The 22,618-nt window shown below is 42.9% G+C and overlaps 1 protein-coding gene across 7 annotated transcripts in view; it reads left to right on the plus strand.

Moving 5' to 3' along the window:
* The window catches only part of CTBP1 (C-terminal binding protein 1), a 767,834-nt gene that overhangs the window by 568,086 nt on the left and 177,130 nt on the right, over positions 1–22,618 (plus strand). For 2 of the 7 annotated variants that reach the window (XM_073610942.1, XM_073610951.1), the window contains exon 1: positions 13,607–13,742. The exons of the other annotated variants lie outside the window; for them this stretch is intronic. In XM_073610942.1, coding sequence (XP_073467043.1) covers positions 13,622–13,742 — 121 coding nt within the window. In that variant the 5' untranslated portion in view covers positions 13,607–13,621. Of the gene's footprint in view, positions 1–13,606; positions 13,743–22,618 lie in introns of those variants that run through there. 7 annotated transcript variants of the gene reach the window in all.

Genomic DNA, 22,618 nt, shown 5'->3' on the forward strand with positions numbered 1-22,618 from the left:
TCACAATAGAGATATAGTAAATTTGGACCGAATTAAAGAGCATGTATGGGGTTGCGGATTGTCCTTTATCCATTCATCGCTTTGGCAGCTGAGCAACTGCATATCCTGCACCTGACAGCTCAGGAGGAGTTTCATTAATTTGGGGTAGTAGCACCTTTCGTTGTGTTTTATGAAGGTTGTAATGCTGCTCAATGAAAACCTGTGGCCTTTTAAATATTAGGCTAAATATTAGGTTTGATCCACCAGCTGACTTGTATACAATTTTTGGTCAGTCACCCCTAAAGACATCTGAAGGCACCCCAGGGTTGGACTAGGGAATGTTATACATAACAGAACTGGTCTCTGGCATATGGACATTTTTATTCTAGTGTGTTGGGCACCATTCACACCTCAGCGTTTTGTAGCTTTAAGCCCGAAGCTCCAAAACGCTGGAGGAGAAAAAAAATCAATAAGATGGTTCACATCTCCACTCAAAATTGCCTGAAACCAAACATCTGAAGCTCAAAGTTCTGGAGCTTTTTTTGTAGCTTAATTTGGGCATTTTTCTGCTTTTTACCTTGACCTTTTGACTGGTACAAAATGGTGGTAAAAATCGTGCCTGAAAACGATACGCTCCGGTGTGAATGCAGCCTCAAAGAAGAAAAAAAAAATGGTGACTGCGTACCACCACTGACTTTTTTTTTTTTTTTCTTTTTTTTTTTTTTTGAGTGTTTCCTAAATAGAGTACTGATTTGTGTATGACAATTTACCTGTGGAGTGCACAAGCCATATGTACCCCAGGCCTGCCCAAATTCTAAGCATGAACTCTGTGCGGGAGCTTGGGGTTGGTACAAGCCGCTATGGCTGGCTGCTTTTCTCCTTTTGCCATAAGGTTTGCCATTTTTTTTTTTTTTTTCCTAGTCCTACAAAGCAGAAGTAGTTGGCAAAATGTCTAACTCTACTCTGTTTTCCGCATCATTTACAGTAACATCTATTAATTGCCTGAACTCTGCAGCGAAATACTCCAGGGCTTTGCTGGTTTTAGCCGAGGCACTAACCACTTTCTTAGAAAGTTTTATTAGAGGGGAGAAATACTTGTGGTCTCTATATAGGGTTATTTTACAGGGTGGTGTAACCTTTGTCCCGGAAACCAAAATTACACCCCTCCAGAAATGATTTTCTGCTGAAAAGGAAACTTGGACTTTACAAAATTCCAGACCTAATCACATCCCAGTTCTTCTCCTAATTGGCCTTGTTAAAGGCAAAGTATAATGTGTTTCAAGTAGCACATCTATTGAGCTGTTACTGTGGGCTTTTCCTTTCAAGTCCTTTTTGATGTAATGTGCACTTTAAAGGAAAGCTCCAACCATAAGCCCCCTCCAATCCATGGACATGCCTTCCTCCTGGACACGAGCTCAGGGCTCGTTCACACCAATGTGTTCCGGTAATTTTTTGACTGACAACGCACTTGTTTTACAGTGCACCCTAAGGTAACACTGCATTGCGGTGTGCTGCCATGCCAAAAAAAGCTGCAGGTTCATTTTTCAGTCTTTTTGTGGTGCATTGGCAGCCTATTTAAAAGAATGGGCTGCCCTAACATCAAATGGACTTGCATGAGTACAACTAACTCTGTCTAGGAGTACTGTGAGCCCAGGCTGCATGATGTATTCCCAAGGGAGTATAATTGACAATCTGGGCTCACAGGAACAGTTTGCAATGACTCTGGCTTTTCAACCTATGAGAGACTAGAGCTAAATGAAAGGAGAAGTTGGGGTATATCTCTAAAGCATACAGAGCGTAACCAGTGCTTGGCCACACTTTTTTTAATGTAGGATTTGGCATTCTACTTTGAAAGCGGAACTTGGGCCGGGGACAACAGGAGTACATATTATAATTTATAATGGTGCACCGTATACTTGTACATTGTCAGACCTACCCCCTTAGTTTGCTGTGACAACTCATTCCTGCCCCTCGGCATTGCTGTCACCTTCTGTTGTGGATTGTTTTTGTTTTTTTTTGTTTGTTTTTAGTCAATGGGTGGCCACTGATTTAACTTCTGCACATATGATCTGTAGTTTAAGTATTTTTATAAATATTAAATTATATACATATACATTTTTAATAATTTAGTTATCTTTCACATGCATAAGAGCACCCCTGTTGTCACGGTTGGGGGTAAGGCTTGAAGACCAATAGCTATAGCAGTAGAGAGGCTCCCACCTACCAGCTTGATAAGTACAGAGGCCGGTCACCCTTGTGGATGATACGGGCTCACCTGAGGTGCAGAGTCTAAGCACTAACGGGCATTTACTAGAGCTCCTGATGGTGGAAAGAGGTTTTTGGTTGGGCATTAGTATCATGTTGGAGTCCTTCAGGATCGACCCACCAGGAGGTGAGCAAGCGGGTCTAGTAGCAGATATAGCAGGCAGGGATCAAGCAGAAGCATAGTCGAACAAGATAAAGGTTGGTAATGAGTGGTAGCAGAGACATGGATGGCAGCAGGGGTGATGAGCGAGATATTTGCTGGAGAGAGCACAATAATCCTGGCAAAGTGCAGAGACGTGTCTTAAATCAGGATGTTCATGGGAGGAGCAAAGAGTAAAAGCTTTACCTTTAATGGAGACAAGGCAAGAAGATCCAAACAAGCATCTCGGGTGACTCAGCAAGAAGAGACATTGGCAAAAGTCGCAGATTCAGACCCGGGTCCTGACACCTTTATAAGATTACTTCTGAATATGAGACCTTCCATAGGCCTCTTATGGCTGTTTTAGGCCATTCATCATCATGCATTGCAGTGTTCACAGTGGATGGGTGATATTTCCCAAATGGAGTCCACAACAGAGATAAATCAGCAATATTCTAGAACTGAAATGGCACATTTGGATGGAGATGACCTTTAAAAGCCAAACTTCTCTTTTAGATGGCAAAAACAGGAGGTTTGATTTTTTTTTTTTTTTTTTTTTCCTCTATATTAAAATATTTAGATCAGTCCATTCCTTTATATAATATAAATATGTTCAACATAATGAACTTTTGTCATGCACACCACTAGTTTCATATGATCCTCCTACATGGTTAACCAAAACTTCAAGTGTCAAAGCTTGAAGTAGGCTTATGAAGCAGGAAATTAAAGAAATATATAAAGTTGATTGTATGATTTTAGAAAGGTCTAATCAAAGGGAGACTTTTTTTTTTTTAATGAAAATCGCAATGAACATTTTTTTTTTTTTTTTTACATGTGACCACATGTCTTCTCATCGTTCATAGCTAATAATGTCCCTTATGATGCAATGCAAGAGTCCAGTGCTTTGCAGCATGTCAATTGAATTGTCAGTGAAGGACCCCGCCTGTGCCCTGCTATTTGGCCCCTCTGTGTTGACCAATGTGTATCCCTATTTTTTTTGAACATTTATTATATTACAACAAATGGACTTTAAAGACACCGTATCAAAACAGACAAACGTGCATGTTTTTTTTGCCATATATTCAGAGTAAAAATGGGCAAAATCTCATGTATATATGAAAACAAGTCCCAGATAGTTTATACAATCTCACCATTTGTTTGTGATATTCTACAAAAAATGGTACTTTTAAAGATGCCATATCAAAACGGACAAATGCACTCAATCATAATAAAGTTAGAATTATCAGATTCTAAGGGGTTGATTTACTAAAACTTAAGAGTGCAAAACTGGTGCAGTTCTACATAGAAACCAATCAGCTTCCAGTGTTTTATTGTCGAAGCTTAACTGAGCAAGCTGAGGCTTGATAACGTCCTACTGGACGAAAAGCTTCGGGGAGCATACACTAGTGCTGACGTTGGGCCACTGTCCGATACCGGGGCAGCAATGGCACCCATTGTCATATGTTTTTATGATTCATTTTATTTTAGCTTTTAACTTACAATTCCAATAAATACTACACTATGGAGACTTCATCTGGCTCCTGGTGAGCTTTATTTACTACAGCTACATCTGGATGGTGCGAGTTGGTGAACGGCCTTCCTCACAACAGATGGCGGATCTACACTGAGTGCATTTGCTGCTGTAACGGCAGCCAGCTTTTTCCGGCTGGCTATCCACACACACACACACTATAAAATATATATATATATATATATATATATATATATATATATATATATATATATATATATATATATATATATATATATATATATATATATATATATATATATATATATATATATATATATATATATAATTTTTTTTTTTTTTTTTTACTTTAGCATTCCTTCACTTTAACACGTGTTTGGATTTTATAACACAGTATTCTCATCTCATCACTGTTCATTGACTTTCGGCGCTACACACTTTCTTAAGATTATTCATAAGTTTGGTATATTCCTTTTCTGTGTCAGTTGCCGCCCCACCACAGTGCAGAGATGCATCTTTTTTTTATTTTGGTTACTATGGTGGGAAGTTAGAATGCATTGGAGCTAAAACTTGATGGGTTTCATTGACCAGAACATCAAATTGTGTAGAGGCAGTACTTATCTAAATAATCATAATATCCTATACATTTTTAAATAAACTTTTAATATGTGTCTCTGATACTTACAAAACCATTTAAATGTAATTTGCTTAACCATGGCTATTTGTAGATGGTCAGTCTGCATATGCAGTAAAGCATGCTTGTTATACTCACACTATGATTTTAATCAAAGAACTTTATTGGGGCTTTTTTTTACAGAGCAGAGGTACAGAAACTCGACCACGCCCTCCCCAACGTCCCCCGGGGGGGGGGGATGGGTCAGGTTGAATGCACCGCAGCTAACGGGTGTGGGAGGGTCTTAAAGGGGCATTAAATACTAGAAGTGTGTTTCATACAGTGTGCAGACTTCAGGAGTGCACTTATACAGGGTTCAGGAGGGTGCTATGTGCAGAGTTCCTCCCCCAAATCCTCATCCTTGATAGGATTGTTTCTCTATTCTAGAACAAGTTCCCCCATCACCTCTCCTGCTATAAAACGCTTTTCTTCCTGCCCCTCAAATCTCTTCTCTCATCTCCCAACACAGACCTCAGATACAGCTTGGCTTAATGCAGCGGGGGAGATGTTGTTCCCCTAAGGCTCCGCCTCATGATTTGTCATAAGAGACATCAGAGCTGAGGAGAAGCCTAGTGGAAGCTTCCCCAGCTCTAGTGTGACAGGGCACAGAGAAGCTGCAGCTGCTGACAATCGTAGTGGGGCAACGACTGGATACCCAGTATTAGTGATACCATTGGCGCCCCCCCCTTTGGCCAAGACAGGAGCGCTGTCACTTTTAAATATAGGAGTTGGGCTTCTGTGTTTGGAAGTGACCGTAGTGATTGGAATGAACAGGGCCGTACTGGAGGTGGCGGGACGACATCCTGGCTGGGAAAAAAAACCCTGATTTATACTTTATTTAGTGCCAATGGTTTCCACAGCACTTTATATTATAAAGGGAGACCATACAGTTCCATACAGAAGGCTTAGGGGAGGGCTTGCTAATGGAGCTTACGATTTAAAAGGGAGGGGGACCTAGTTACTGATGAAGGCCACATATGCCATTTTATGTGTTCATGTGCAGAAGACATGTATACAGTTCAAAAATAGTACAGTGTATATTCAGTAATGGAATAATCTTGTCAGATTGCACAAGGTGACAATGCTCCTTACACAAATGAATTTACCCATCACTGATGGAAGCATGTATGTGACATTTTCTTTTTTTTTAAATCTGATACATTTTTATTGGGTTTTACAAATTTTAACATGCAACCCTCGTGCCCAACCTGCAGCCCTTTGGTATATGATTTGCGGCCCTTGGACCTCAGCAGGCTGTAGTGGGAACCACGATTAAGGTAATAGCCTTGATCTATACTAGCCTTGTGTAACATGTTATATTCCCAGTTTCGTATATTGTCTTCTGCAGCATATCCCCAGCCAAAAATGTAGCATGTCAACACTTTGACCCTCATTTCCTCTATTAAGTCTGCAGTTCCTGCCACTCCTCTCAAGCATTACATATATTAAGCTATATGTGCGGCCCTTAAGTTATGTCAGGAGCTGCATTTGAGGCCCCTTTTAGCTCATAAGTTGACAACTACTGCCATACAAAAATAAAATATTACCCACCCCCTTCTTCCAAGTCCAAGCATAAGTGACATCAGCCCAAGTTTCTTATGGTAGACGGGCGACTCTACTGCTACCTATTCTGCCGATGACAAGTTAATGAAATGGACAGTGACAGGATTGCTTAAAGGATAAGTTCACATTTGTACAAAAAAATAAATGCATTGCAGGTAAAAAAACGTGCATTTATTTATTTATTTTTGTTGTAGAAACATAGAAAAGTGACAGCAGTAAAAGACTTGGTAGGCCATCAAGTCTGCCCATTTTTATTTATTTTTTGTTTGGGGTTGTGTGGTGTTATTTTGTTTTTGTTTAGTTTTTTTGTTTTTTTTTATTTTTTTTTTTTTTATTAAGCTTGTCTGACTATAGATCTATGTTTATCCCAAGCATGAAGCCATTTACTGTTGACTGTCTCACTACCTCTGTTGGTAGTTTATTCCAATCATTAACTACCCTTTCAGTAAAATAATACTTTCTAAGAAGTTTTGAACTTATCTCCAGTTAGTTTGAGGTCATGTCCCCGTGTTCTTGAATTTGGTTTTATATTGAAAAAACTTCTTTCCTTTCCTGTACGTATTAAGTACCTGAAGTCTCTCTCGATATGTTTTATCCCCCAGACTTTACACCATTTTTGTTACCTGTCTCTGGACTTGTTCTGTCTTATCAATATCTTTTTCTAAGTGAAGTCTCCAGAACTGGACACATTATTCTAAATGTCTCAGTTAAGATCTATATAGGGGAATCAGGACCTCATTCCTCCTGCTGGTGATCCCTCTAGTGATGCATCCTAGCAGTGGAAACTGCTCCATTAGGGGCGCAGAGGCAAAGCCCCCCCATTCCATGCGCCCGGCCCCTAATCTACATGCAGGGCGCCGGACGCATGGATTTTAATGGTGTTTTTTCTTTTGTGAAGCACATGGTTGGAGCCTGAGACTCCTAATTGGCTTCACAAATGGTGGGCTCGGGGTGCAGAGCACTGCACCCTGAGCCCACCCAGCTGTGACATTTGCGAATTAAGATTCGCTAATGTCTTCCTGCTTCTCCTCCAGGCCAATCAGGAAGCGGGTCCAGAGACACGATTGGCCAGGGAGTCTTGGGCCTCCCGGCTAATCGGGTCTCAGGACCCACTTCCTGTTCGGCCGTGAGGAGAAGCAATGGCCCCTCAGCACTGATCGCTGCCTTCCCAGCTCCATAGAGCCCGCCCTGTCATCCTAGCAAAACCCATAGCAGATGCCCGGGCCAGGAGCGTGTATTGGCTGCCGAGGAGGAGATTTCAGATGGGAAGATGAGCGGGAGCCGGAGCAGTGTGGACACCAGCTGCCACTGCATCCTAGTATTCTATTCGCTGTTTAGGAGCCTGTAAAGCATTGCACCAGCGATCAGGAGATGACTGACGCCATGCAGGTAAGCAGATACTCGCTAACAGGAAGACTCCATGAACTACCACAGTGCCGTGGTAGTTAATTGAGAACTACAAGTCAACAGCCACTAAGGATGTTTAGGGCTTGTAGTTCATACACAGAGCTGTGTGAAAGAATAACGTGGCCGTGTGGGCCGCACTGCTTTTAAAAAGTGACAGCTAGTTTGAGGAACTGCCCCCCTTACTGCTGCCACAGGGAGGGAGGAGACAGCAGCTGCAGCAGCACTGGGAACCTGTTACATGTTCCATCCTAAAATCAGGTGGAACATGTAACCTGTTACCAAAGGTGAACCTATCCTTTTTAACTGGTAATTTTAGCAGTGACCTGCTAAATTTCAATCCACGTTTGGGCAGGCTGGTTGTAGAGAAATTGATCTACTGATCATCTTCTATACAACCACTCTCAGATTTTCCCTGCTCAATCAACGCTGCAGGCTATAGCCGGCAATGCTAATTAGATGGTGGGGGAAGTCTCCCCACTGTTAGAATATGATGGCTCAGTGGGAAGGATTCCATCATCAACACACGTTTTTTTGTTTTTTTTTTGTTTTTTTTGTTTTTTTTTTTTACCTTGTATTTTTTCGTTGAACGAAAAAAAAATGACTCCTTCATGGGCTACTTCCCATCTCTCTCCCATCAAGATTCAGCAGCGTTCAGGCCAGTGACAAAGTGACATTTCGTGGTGTCTGGCTAAGGTTGGAACTGTTCCATAGGGACAGACAGGCAGCCTCTTTAGCGATCTGCCACTGGGGATTTGTCTATAGCAGCAGAGTTGCCTGCCTGACATCAGCCTTACAAACCTAGCTATAACATACCGTTCATTCTTTCGTTTTTAAAAGCTAATATAGACCTAGGTTACGCCCAGCTAAGGTTTTATGTTGCTATATTATACTTATTAAATACTAGTAGCAAACAAATTTAAATTTTATTTTTTTCAGAGGATTTGGGGAAGGATTATTGGTTATAGCATCTGATATGGACAATTAATGAATCCTGTGCATTGCTTATTATCATGGTAGAGCTGATTTGCCAGAGGAGGGTATAAGGAATCGGATTCATCTGTAAGACTGGAGCATGCTCTGTCCTGATGGGCAGTATTGGATGGAGCGGATCATGGTGAAAAGGCAATGCTGCTGCCCTGCTCCTGCCTACTCTGCATCATTCATTGCCCAGAGCAGACATCCAAACTACACACAGATGTTACTGGATAAGCCAGAGACCACACAAGCCCCTTAGTACTTAGTAGGATCCATTCAATATACATATCTCACAAAAGTGAGTACACCCCTCACATTTCTGTAAATACTAGATTATATCTTATGTGACAATACTAAAGAAATTACACTTGTACACTACAATGTAAAGTAGCGAGTGTACAGCTTGTATAAAAGTGTAAATTTGCTGTCCCCTCAAAATAACACAACGCACAGTACACCCCTCAGTGAATATGTCCAAATTGGGCCCAGCGTGTCAATATTTTGTGTGGCCACCATTATTTTCCAGCACTGTCTTAACCCTCTTGGGCATGGAGTTCACCAGCGCTTCACAGGTTGCCACTGGAGTCCTCTTCTACTCCTCCATGACAACATCACGGAGCTGGTGGATGTTGGAGACATTGCGCTCCTCCACCCATTTGAGGATGCCCCACAGATGCTCAATAGGGTTTAGGTCTGGAGACATGCTTGGCCAGTTCATCACCTTTACCCTCAGCTTCTTTAGCAAGGCAGTGGTAGTCTTGGAGGTGTGTTTGGGGTCATTATGTTGGAATACTGCCCTGCGGCCCAGTCTCCGAAGGGAGGAAGTTGAATTTACCTGCTTATGAGTAGCTTCTAAAGTTATGATATACTTGGGAGCTGCTTCTGAGCAGGGCTTACTTTTCCCTGATCCCCTGCAGCCATCCACAATAGATCTGACCCATCAACAATAGATAACTGCAACACACCAATAAATACTCCCCAAGTTGCAATATAGTCATCACAGCAACAATAGCCACTACCAGCATCAATAGACCCTTCAGCAGCCAACGATAGACCCCTCCCTCAGCATTGTTTACCCCCCCCAGCAGCATTAGACCTCCATAGAAACAATAGATCCCCCAGCAGTCAGCAACAATAGACCCCCCCCCCCCCCCCCCAGAACAAGTCACCATCCCTTGCCATCACATATGCTTCTGAGATTTGATATGTATTAGAATCAAATATAGATGTAAGTTGAATGCCGTATTTGCATCTACTGGATTGCTTTGACTCGCATTTGAGTTGCATTGACCTCCTTTTGACTTGTTATGGAAAACTTGAGCGTTACTTCTGAGATTGATGCCATTTCCTTAAATTCAACCTTATATGCAAGTTGAATGCAGTATGCTATTTGGGTTGCTTTTGACTCACATTTGAGCTGCATTGACCTGGCTGAGTAGCTTCTAAAGTTATACGCTTGGCAGCTGCTTCTGAGATTGGGAAGACTAAAAATGGGGATGCTCAGGAGATTGATCTACACAACTTTATGGTTGCTTGCTGTCTAGGCATGGCCAGCACTTCAGAAGATTAGCAACTGGAGAGAATCAAAACTGCTACTCAGGGCTGGATTCTTGATGTAAATAAGTAGGTGGTGCAGGAAGTTCTAGTATAGCTGGTGGGAAATGCATGGGGTGCATGTGCCCTTCTCCCAGTATGAAGTGTTCAATTATTTAATCAGTTTGAGAAGCTAATTGTATAAGAACTGAGTGTAAGCATTCTTTTAACCATTCTGTTGGTTACTTCTCTCAACTAGAGATTTTATGTATAATACAATCTAACACATTGTTATTGATTTTGTTTTTTTTGTAGCCAAAAAAGGAAAGGGGTGGTGGGGGGTGTTTGAGGCGGTGTTAGGTATTGAGGTGCACCCTTCACAAAAACGCTTTTACATTATATATTTGATTCACACTTAGACGCAAGTTTAATTCAACACACTAGTGGATTACTTTGACTCAGGTTTGAGTTATATTAACCTGCTTATGACTTGCTTCTAAAGTCATGATAGATTTGGGAGCTGCTTCTGAGGCTTGATATGTATTGAATTCAAATAAAGATGCAACATTCCAAATAGACACGGTTAAGAAAAAAAAAAAATGCAATTTTGATTGCTGTTGTAATTCTGATCGGCTCTTAACAAAAAAAAGTGCAAAATGGGTGTGCGGCATCGAGGAGACTGTTGTCTAAAGGGGGGGGGGGGGGGCGCTATTTGCCTGGCAATCACATTCCCACCAATGGACTTTCCACTAGCCCATCTTCTGGCTAAACCTCAGATGAGAGGCCTTCTGGCCAAGAGATTAAGGTTCCACATTTTTGGAGCCTTCATCTTTTCCCGGAGTATTGTGTCCCTGTACAAGTTTGGTGTGGCTGAGCCAAGAAGAAAGGGGACATCTGCCAAATACTAGAAGATTGGAACACCACCTAGGTTTATAGGGGGCCTAGGACAAATTATAATTCTCCTATGCACAGAAAAATGTCTGGAACGTGGCAACATTGTAATGAATGTAGGTACCATTAAGTTTGTCTATGATCATAGAATCCATCTAATCAGTCTGTATACATATTAAAGGATCTATAGTCACAGCATACACTTTCATTTTATAACAGCATTGTAATAGCAATACAAACAAGTTATTTTTGACAATCCAATGTAGCACCCACCAGAAGCATGTTGGTAACCCCCAGAGACAGGGTGGGCTGACATTTCACCTTAGGTTGTAGATTACCTGAGTGATAATGTGATGTAAACAGATGGGTGCCAGTGCCTTTTAAGATGCAAACAAAAAGGAGTTCATTGCTCACACTCAAAACTCCCAAGGAGTAGGGTGTTAAGAACACCCATTACTTGCCTGCAGACTCGATGGCACAAAAAGACACCAGTACAGAAAAGAGCCTTTAACCTGATTCCAGCAATCTGTACCTTCAGTAGTCTCGACTTAATTCCGTCTTGATGCTTCCCCAGGCTCTCAAAGTTCCTCACCAAGGACATCATGTGACAAAGTGACCTCTTGTACTTCATCTCAGACATTATCTGTTACTCTACTGTTCTCAGTCAGGCTTCCTGACCACAGAGCCTCAAGCACCAGGACTCGCTGGACAGGGAGATGACTTCTGCTCCCAGATCACATATACGGGCCTCAGGCTTCATTCAGTTGCTGAATGCGGACTGCGGCCACCCCGGTCATCTGTGAACCAGCTCCAGTGAGAGTCGGTCACACTCACCTGTCATGCGAATTGGAATGCCGAGAAACCCACATCCAGTTGTCACATGTGTGAACCCAGCCTCGAGGTTTCTCAACAAGGGTTCCTCCAGAGGTTTATGGGTTCCTTAACCCCTTCACACCAACCTAAAACATGTGTGGCCTCACTGGACTGGGCTTTTTGCCACGGGGATGCATATATGCGTATCTGTCTTTGTGCACAGAGCCAGGGGTCTCCCCAAGAGCCACGGGTCCAGTACTAACGATAGGGATTTGGCACTCTGGATTCCGGGACACCTAATCGCTGTGGTAGCCGCTGATTGGCTACCATAGTGATTAGTCGCTGTGAAGCCTGCCCTTGTCTCTCTTCTGTCTGACTCGCTCTGTCTGTCTCTGTGTTTTTAGGTAGGACGAAAAAAATGGCAAAATGCACGCTACTGTTATGTTTGTACCCGTAGTACGGAAACCTGTACATATATGGTATCCATGTGATTGTCAGGAGCAGGAGAATTTTATTTTGGGTTGTTCTTTGGTGGTAGGTTATGGTAGTAACAATAAATATACAGCTATAAAAGTTATAAAAAAAAAAAAGTTTTACTATTTTGGGCCAGTTTTTATTTTCCCTGAGACCAAAAAATTATTTCAAGGCTTTCTCTGTGTTGAAAAGGTTGAGAGGCTGCTCTAGGCCTTTGGCCCGGTATGTTTGCATGGTTAATATAGAGGTGAATGCGATTTTTACAGATGGAGAAATGTTATATTGTTTTTGAATAATAAAAAATACAACAACAAATTACAATATTATATAGTATTAGCTCTTTGAAAATGTGGGCTTGAAGAGAATCTTCTTGGAATCTGAAACCGGAACTTCTGCACAATGAGATTTGACTTTTAGTGCTGAAAGTTGTGTGTGGAACCACATAATAAACGTATTCATGTCTGACTTCCTGTGCAGAATAGTTCAGCATCTGATGTCGTGAGTAAAGTTCTAGCGTAGGCCTGGGGAGGTGGGCGGGACGGTCCACGGCTCTCGGCCTTCCAGACCCGAGATGTGATTAGGCCTTGTAGTCATCGGCCATTATTTGGGCCTGATTGTTCCTCTTGATGGATGCCTCATGCATACAGTCCAGTGTAAGGGATAATTGTAGTCAGCTGACCACGCCAGCAATGTATCTGGGAAAGATATGCAGCAAATCTTTGTTTGGGGTTTCCGACTTCTCTTTTTTTTTTTTTTTTTTTTTAAAGCCTATTTGTTCTGCTGCTTAGCGGCAAGCTACAGCTTAAAAGTACACACAAGTTAAACATCATTTTTTTTTCTCCCATTTTAAAGTTGTACTTCAAACTGATAGAAAGTACACAATTTATTCACCTTTTTATATTTATGCATTAATTTATTTTTACGAAAATGCAAACTGTAGAAGTGTTTGTATATCACTTGGTATAACCTCTTGCAATCCCTTGTGCAGCAGAGCTCAGAGAGAAGCAGCACAAGAAGCCGATCAGTTCTGCTGCAGTACAAGAGCATGCTGATAGGAGGAAAGAGCAGCGTGATAGAAAAATGAGGCAGTTGTCTCCTTTCACTTTGCAGTCACAGACTGGGGGCTGGGCAGGGTTGAAGTCAAAACCTGCTTAAAGCGGGGGTCCACCTATCTATGGTTTTTTTTTTGGAGTTCATTCACAAGCTTTTCTTCTCATGATTATCTACTCACATGTTCTGTGTAATAAGTCCGCCTGTGTCCGATTTCGTTGTAAAGAATAACTTATAAAATTCACTGAAGGCGGTTTCCATCTTCATTGTGGGCATTTGAAGCCCACAAGCATGTATTTCCTGGATGCGGTGAATGCTGTGCTCCCAGCATTCACCGAGATGTTGTGATGACGCTGTTGCACAATGCATGCTGGGAAGCCTGAGACTAGCTCCCAGAGGACTGTGGGAGGTCTGGGAGAGGCTAGAAACACGCCTACTCCCATGGGAGGAAAACCAGGAAGTGCTAAGAAGATTAGAAAAAAAAAAAGGTAATTACGGCGATTTAAATTTTTTTTACACAGCATGTCAGCATCTAGGCAAGGAAAAGAATACATAGAGATAATGTTCAAAATTTGGGTGGAACCCCGCTTTAAATTAACTGCAGGGTGTGGGGAATCAGATCTTCTGCCCTGCCAGCACAAACTGTGCTGTGTGGCAAAGTTGTGTATAACTCAGCACTGGATGGAAAGAAATCCTGATTGGATGAGGTGGAAATTGTCATGTCACTGCTCTGCCTCTCCACCTCATCCAATCAGAGAATGCTTTGTACTCCTTGGCAAAATTCACGGTGCTGAGCGAGTGACCTCCTGTGTTCATAATGTGACTCTGCGTGGGACCTGGATGGTAGTGGAGACTACTGTAGTAGCAGTGCATCCTCAAGTGATTTTCAGCTTCCAAGGGTAAACCCACAGGTATGGCACATATATAATCAGTAAGTCAATGTTGCATGTAAAAATTGCCATTCCTAAACTTCAGGTTTAAGGTGGTTTTCAAAGCAGACATGTGGCCAGGCTATGGATATTCAAATATTTACAAATATTTAGAGGAGCGCCAGTCTCCCCCCAAAAAAAGTCAGCGGTTAAAAGTACTGTAGCTGTTGCCTTTTAATATGACACTTGCTTGTCCAGGGACCCAGCGATGTTCTCACCCAATCAGCTTTGGGCGCTGGCATCTTAAGTAAGGGAAACCGGCAGTGAAGCCTTCCGCATTCACAGCCAATTTCCTACTGTGTATGTGCGAGCTGCCCTGTGCTTTTGTGAATGGTCCTGCAGTCTTCTGGGTCCTGTAATGTGTCCCAGAAGGCCGTGGAGGAAGGAAGGGATGAACTTTGTGGCGATCTGACCAGAAGTGGGAGCAGATACCTGTCTAAAACCAGGTACCCCCCCCCCCAAAAAAAAAGTGCCAAACGTGGCAGTGAAGGGGAGGGGGGATGCAAACAAGTGGAACTTACCCTTTTGGGTGAAGTTCTTCTTTACCAAGCAGTAAATGGGCTTTATAATAAGCCCTCGCTGACCTTTTTTATGGTTAAACTATTGAGCGATTTAACTCAGTTGACAATAGAAGTTGTGAAATCATTCAAGTATGTTCTTGGCACTTTGCTGTCTCCCCTCTTCCTCTTCACCTGCTCCGTTTCCCTGCAAAGTTTAAGGATGAATTGCTCCAGAGACTGCAGCTACCAAGGTCAGTGATGGCTTATTTTAAAGTTTGCTTTCAGTTAACAATATGTACATTTTGAACACAACCTGGCCAAAGTTCTTCTTTAGGGATGCAATAAGCTTTAATTTGGCTCAGTTTACAGAAATTATGTTGGACCTATTCTTGTACCAAAATCCAGCCCCTTATTAGCCTCGTTATTCTACCTATTTTCACAGATAAAAACCACTTTTAAAAAGTAAAACACAATTCAAAGAGACAATACACACACACACACACACACCCCAGCACTCTTACTTTTTCCAAGGATTTTTTTTTTTTTCAAGCAAATTTTGCCTATACAGACCAGCAAGATGAGGTTTCCGCTTCAATGAAATTGCACTGACAGCAAAATCAATAACTGATTTAGCCAAAATCACACTGCTCATCCCTAGTTCATCTTTAGTTACAATCCAGATTCTCGTTAACCACATCTGTGCAGATTAGTCACCGTGCGTTTTTTTTTTTTTTTTTTTTTTTTTTTTTTAAATCCCATGATCTGCCAGTTTTAAATTGTTACTAAAGCCAAAATGTTGTTTTGGATATAGCTGTGTGAGGGTTAGTTAATACTTTAATCATATAAACATCTGGTCGAAAAGTGTACAAGTGATCCTCTAGACCAGCCATTCTTAACCAGGCTTCCATGAAACCCCAGGTTTCCTCCAGAGGTTGCTAGGGGGGTCTCTTGAGCAATGAGCATTTTGTGCCTGTTTAGATGAGTAACCACTGACGGCAATCATTTTTTGGCTATCTGTAAGGGGGAATTTTTTCTAATGACCTCAAATGTAAGGCGCATTCTTACCACTGATCATCACAGTAATGTACCGTGAGCTTTGACTATATCAAATATTAGCTTGAATATAGCAGTTATTAGCAGGGGTTCCTGAGACCTGAAAGTAATTTCAAGGGTTCCTTCATGTTTAAAAAGGTTGAGAAAGTTAGCAGACTGGAGCGGGGCCTGGTTCTCTGTGACCAAATGCTCATTCAACACAGCCACCTTGGAGGCGGCATATAAGGTGCTTTTACATTGGTATTGGGTCCCTACTTGCATTGCCCATGCCAATCTGTCCTACAGTGACTGCGGTTTCTGGGGCTATGGCCATCAGAGTGATGTTGTACACATATGGTGGACGTGCCCTAGACTAATTCATTTCTGGCCCTGTGTATTTGGCCTCCTATTCACTTTGTTCCACCTGCCCATACAAAAAGAAGCCAAGTTTGCCCTATTACATTGTCCAATTCCTGGCCTGTTCGCCTATCAGTGGAAGCTCGCTTCCTATCTATTTTTGCCAGTTCAAAGAACCAGCCAAAGCCTGAAAAAAAAAAAAAAAAAAAACTGTCCCTTTTCCAGGGGGTGAGAGATCGCATGACCGCATTGATGCTTAACAAACCGATGTCCAGCATCCGCAACGACTATCATGCAAAGTTCCTTAAGGGCAACCATGGCTGTCGTATGCCTTTCCTACTCTCCCCCAAGCCAGCTTGGGCCGCCAATGATGGACGACCTCGATGATCCTGAGCCCTTACCCCCCCCCCCCTTCTCTTGGCTTCTAACCTCCTGTCCGCCCTTCTCTCCTAGTTTTTCCTTATCCTTTCCCTGGCTTTCTACTCGTCAGGTGCACTTGCACATTCTCTTTCTCTAGTGTCACCTTTCTGCCTAACTTCCTTCTGATTTCTGATCTCTTTCCTTTTTTAGATCTGTATAGGCTGTATATTGCATCACTGGATGGACATTGACAGGCCCAGGGGATGCCCCATTGTAGGGAACCTCCCTGGGACCCCTTGGCCCTCATGGCTTTATGAATAGGCCCATTACAGCTGTAGCCCCCTCTTCCTAAAAGCTATAGTGTAAATTTAGTTCTTGGCTGAGCTGTAAACAGCTCAGATTTGATATATATTTGGTTCTGTTCTAAACTTGGCTGAGTTGTGCATTTTCCACTGTTGCCAGTAGGTGTCACTAGTACCACGGGACAGTGTGAGAATTACAACTAGGTTGAGCTGTAATGATTATCCTTTTTCCAGAAACAGCCCAGTAGGAGGTTCCTGGCTGCTGTGCATTCTGGGAATTGGTATTTATTGGACAGATGCCATGTGCTCTAGTCAGTCATTACCTCGGGGCCCTTCTGGCCTGAGGATATGCTGCTGCCTATTCTGAAGTAGGCCCAGAGGCCTGTCTGGGGCCTACTAACCCTGAGGTGCTCCTTAAGCAAGACAGCCTATGTACAGGAAGCCGAGCCGAGCTGAGGAGATCCAGGGGAGGACCCTTGCTGGAGAGAGCCATAATGAAAGCTGGTCTCTCAGAAAGGCCTGGTGACTCGTTTGGAGGACTCACCTATATCTAAACTACCTTTACAGTACCGCCAGGTCAGCTTAAAGGTTCTGGTACTGTTAAGCTGTTCTACAATCTAAACAAGGTAACTAGCTCCTGGCTACTAAGTCTGAGAGGGACTTATCCAAGAGTGCTACTGGCTGCTAAGTCTGTGAGAGAGACTTATCCAGGTATTCAAGATCTTCTGAAAAGAAAACTGTTTGTCCTTTGGATTCATAGAGTCTGTAAGTGATCTGCTAAAAAGTGTATCTGAACCCCCCCATACCTCTCTCCTACAACTTCGCATTAAAGCATTGAAAAATACCTAAAGGGACTGGCGCCTAATTGCTGTTCAACTTCCCATTATAGCCATGGACTCAGCCTTGGGGTGAATGTAAGCTCGCTCCCTGTATCTGAAGGTACCTCTTTGCTCCCAGTAGACCCGGGGGGGGGCGCTACACAGCTCACACTGCGCATTGAATCAGTAGGGCGCATATCAGCATTGCCAAATCACAAATTATTTTGAGAGGTAACCCATCTATTGTTTTCCATCAAATATTATTTTGTTGCTAACCAGAGCATTGTGGTTGATTCAGGTCATTAGAAACCTTTTTTTTCAGTCAAGTAGACCTGGATTTGTATTGTGAGGAATTGTGAGGCGAGAGGACCAGCAAAGCACAGCACCTGTGCAGCAGTACAAAGTAGAAAGCAGTCTGCCAATGTATTGAGATGATGTGGCTGGGTCATTAGGTTTACAAGTTATATACACTCAGCGGCCACTTTATTAGGTAGACCTGTTCAATTGCTTGGTAACACAAATTGCTAATTAGCCAATCACATGGCAGCAACTCAATGCATTTAGGCATCTAGACATGGTGAAGATGACTTGCTGACGTTTAAACCGAGCATCAGAATGGGGAAGAAAGGGGATTTAAGTGACATTGAACATGTGACATGATGGTGACATGGTGCCAGACGGGCTGGTCTGAGTATTTCAAAAACTTCTGTTCTACTGGGATTTTCACACACAACCATCTCTCGGGTTTACAGAGAATGGTGGGAAAAAGAGAAAATATCCAGTGAGTGGCAGTTGTGCGGAGGAAAATTAACTTGTTGATGTCAGAGGAGAATAGGCAGATTGGTTGGAGATGGTAGAAAGGCAACAGTAACTCAAATAACCCCTCATTACAACCAAGATATGCAGAATACCATCTCTGAATGCACAACACATCGAACCTTGAAGCAGATGGGCTACAGCAGCAGCAGACCACACCTGTCAGCTAAGAACGGGAAACTGAGGCTACAATTTGCACAGGCGCACCAAAATTGGACAATAGAAGATTGGAAAAGCATTGCCTGGTCTGATGAGTCTCGATTTCAGCTGCGACATTCAGATGGCAGGTAAGAATTTGTCGTAAACACCTTAAAATCATGGATCCATCCTACCCGGGAGATTTGCATCATGGATGTGTAGCTGACAAATCTGCAGCAACTGTGTGATGGCATCATGTCAATATGGACCAAAATCTCTCCGGAATGTTTCCAACACCTTGTTGAATCTATGCCACCAAGAATGAAGACAGTTCTGAAGGCAAAACTGGGTTCAAACTGGTACTAGCATGGTGTACCTAATAAAATGGCCAGTGTGTTGTATAGGAACATGGCCATTGGCGCATGTAATGTGTATTTACAATGTACTTCAGGCTGAACTTTAACATGTTTGTTCAAGAAACATAAAGCGGAAAAAAAACCTATTTCTGTTAAGCTGCCCAGTGAGGTAATTACAACAACTGCGTATCCCCAAAAACTGAGCGGCACAAAGAAATAGCACACTTATCCTACAAACTTGTGGCATAACTTCTGGGAACCCAAATGTTCTATTTTCCAGCATGCAGGAAAATCAGACCAGTGACATTGTCTGTCAGTGTTGGTCATTTTGTGCTGCCAGATGATGGTTTAACGCAAGGGCCAATGCCACATTAGCTGTGCTTTTTTCATTATAGATTGTACTATGGAGCTAAAATTTCATGTTCTCTGGTAACTTCATCCTAGTTTCTTATTTTAATTGCAGCATTTCGATGGGCAGGGTCAATTGGTATGAAACCAGGGTTACATAGGAGGGAGACTGCTGACATCACATGACCTAACAGCCTGAATATCTGGGATGTCTTATCAGTTTGGCGTTCAGTTTCATGTTGAACAGGATGCTGTGGTGTGGACAGGTCCAGGTTCTTTGCGCTAAAGTTAAACCTAGATTTATGTATTTCACTTGCTTTACAAACCTGATGGACTAATGTATGATTGTATTTTTTAATCAGTTCCCAGCACACCTTGATGACCTTAAGAATGATTGTGTTGAATTCCCAAGATTTCCCAGGCTTGGGTGCTTTTATTTAAATCATATCTGGAACCTTCTTGGGCCACTCTGTGACCCGTCCCCACCCATGTTTACTATCGGGCTGTGCGGGTGACAGGTTGTTCATTGTGCATATATATGCACACATATCTATATATGTTTATACATTATAGAGATATATATCTATATAGCTCTATATAGCTCTATATATCTATATATATCTCTTTTCTGATCTCTGTTCCACCTAGAACGCTTGTACGTGGACTGGTATGGAACACAGAAAATCGCATTTCCCATTTCAGGCCATCTTTTCCAACTAGCCATTATGTTGATGTACATATTTTGGCCTACTGGCCCATAGAGACTGCGCCCTGGTTCTCAAAAGGCTCTGATGAAGAGGTTATCCTTGAAACACGTCAGCCAATTCTAAATGCCCGCCTCAATATGGGCCCATAATACTTTTAACCCATTTTTAATTCTAAATTTCCATGTTTTTTTATATTTTGTTACCGGTTTGTATTGATACGTAGTATTGGCATTATTTAATTGTTTTTATTTGCATATGAATAAATTTTATACGTTTTGATGTGAGCAACTGATCACGCGCCATTCATCCATCACTCTCCATTTAGCCATACCTGACCACCCCGGGGTCAATTTCTGGGCAGCGGGACATGCAACACCATCTCTTTTAGCTTTGCTATAGTTCACAATACTACTTTTCTCAAACCCAAACAGATCCTCACAAGCGCGGGAGTAATCTTTCCTTGTCCACAAGTTGTTCATTTAACCTCTGTGTATGTTGGAAGTGGTGAAACCAAATCCATTTCCTTTTACTGGTGTTTGCAAGCACAACATTTGTGGCCGAAAAATGGTATCTAGAAATGGTAAAATGGAGGGCAGTGTTTTGACCAGAGATTTGTTGGTAGGTATGTTTAAAAGATCTAGATTCTGGGGACCCAACAGAAAATGGAAGGCATTTTCTGGTGGGTGCAAGGAATTTTAGTTTCTCTGCTTTTTAGAAGGAACTGGGCCTGGGTATGAGCTATTTTCAGGCATATGCTCAGCATCTACATCCCTTGCCTTTTAGGAGGCACTGTGCCTTAACATCTATTCTCTGGTGGGTCCTTGGTATCTAGATCCCCCTGCCCTTAGGAGGAACTGCCTGAACATAAAGCATTCTTAAATGGGTCCTCGGCACCTCGATCACCTTTCTTTGGGACAGGCATCACTAAATGGTGGACTGAATGACAGTTCAATCTGGACAGTGGCTCTACCACTTAGCAGCTTGGGTGTCCTCTCCAGGAGGTGAAATCCTCCTCCTGCCACCCCCCCACCCCCCACGCCACGGCATGCATCTTAACAGCAGGTAGAAGGCATGGCATGTCCGGACAGAGGGCAGGAGCTGCTCAGATTTTCAAGTTGACAAGCCAGTGCTTTGTTGTGGTGCGTTCATATAAAGAGGACTGGGTTGCAAGAAAGAAAAGGGGGGGGGGGCTATAAAGAGGACCAGTATATAAGGAAGGGGGACAGTGAGGGGAACTGGGGTGTAAGGAGGGTGGGTTGTGAAGGGGACTGAGATGCAAGAAAGGGTGGGCTGTGAAGGAGACTAGGGTGCAAGGGGGTCTGTGAGGTGGGGGGCTGAGGACACTGTTGTAAGGGGTGGAGGTCTGTGATGTAAGGAGGGGGGATGTAATGTGAAGGGCAGTGGAGCAGAGGAGATTCATGTTAGAGGCACTGATGTAAAGGGGAGCTTGGATGCAAAGGGGGTCTGTGATGTAAAGCGGACACTGTAATGCTACCAGGGACTATTGTAAAGGGGAGGACTGATGACACTGATATGAAGGGATAACTGTAATGTAAGGGGGTGGGGCTGTAATATAAAGGATCCGAGTCATTGCGAAAAACATGAGACGTGAATTTTTGCCTCTGTTAAAGCTAGGGATTCTAGACTTCCCTGGTGGGGAAGGGGTTAACTCTGGTTCTGCATTTTCCTGGGCTTTTCTGGGTCCTACCCTCCACCCTGTGTGTTGCAAATAAGAGGGGGAAAGACTCTTCTCAGGGGACTAGAGACTGGTCGTATGGCAAGAGGATCAAGGGTCCCACTATAGGAGATATAACCACTAGCCGCCTGCAAGCACCCTGGGATTTGCCTAGAAAGGACTCTTCCATACCATGGGCTATTGCCTGGAAAGGTATGCCTGGTCAGCCAGAGAATAGTTTTAGAATGAGATTGTGGTTATGCTTGGGATTGTAATGCTGAAGAGTTTCTCAACAAAAGTGTTAACTGTTCAAATGCTTGTAGTCTGAAGTGATTACAAGGGGTGCATGGTGGTACTTGGCATATTGCAAAGAACAGGACCTGCTATGCACATATGGGGTGAAGGGTAGAACATGTGGTTGCTAAAGGTAATGTGACAGCCAGCCAGCTGGAGCACACGGGTGACGGGTCCTCAGCATAGTGAAGGAAGGTGCTTATTAAGACAAGTTGTGCATGCAAGTAGGTTCATTCAAGTACATGGCATAACCTACAGGCTATCACTTGGAGTGAGGTGGTAGGAAGGCTGGACTGTTGGAACTGGACATATGCTCAGCAGTGTCCCCTTCAAAATGTCATATTCCATATGGGTGTCTGTATTATACGACAGCTTGATGTGCCGCACCAAAATGAAAGCATTCACGTTGGCAAGGTGCGCGGTGGTGCCATTAGGCATTCATGGCATTGCTGCATGTCTGCAAAAGGGCTGCATGTTCCCGCTATGCACAAATGTGAACCTAGCCTCCTACCACAAAATGCAAAACGCCACCACTCATTTATGACTGATGCCAAATATTACACTATTTTTGTGCTTTTTATTGTTTCCTGCCTATTGCAGCTTGTGTCCCCTTCTTTTACTAGCTACATTCTGCTTTGACTCTTTGAAATAGGTTGCAGAATATGAAGGGGGCTACAATTCCCAATGCAAGTCCCCCTTACTGTAGGGAGGGACTGGGCATAGGCCTGCTGG

The sequence above is a fragment of the Aquarana catesbeiana genome, linkage group LG01 (assembly GCF_042186555.1).
Source record: "Aquarana catesbeiana isolate 2022-GZ linkage group LG01, ASM4218655v1, whole genome shotgun sequence".
NCBI lineage: Eukaryota > Metazoa > Chordata > Amphibia > Anura > Ranidae > Aquarana > Aquarana catesbeiana.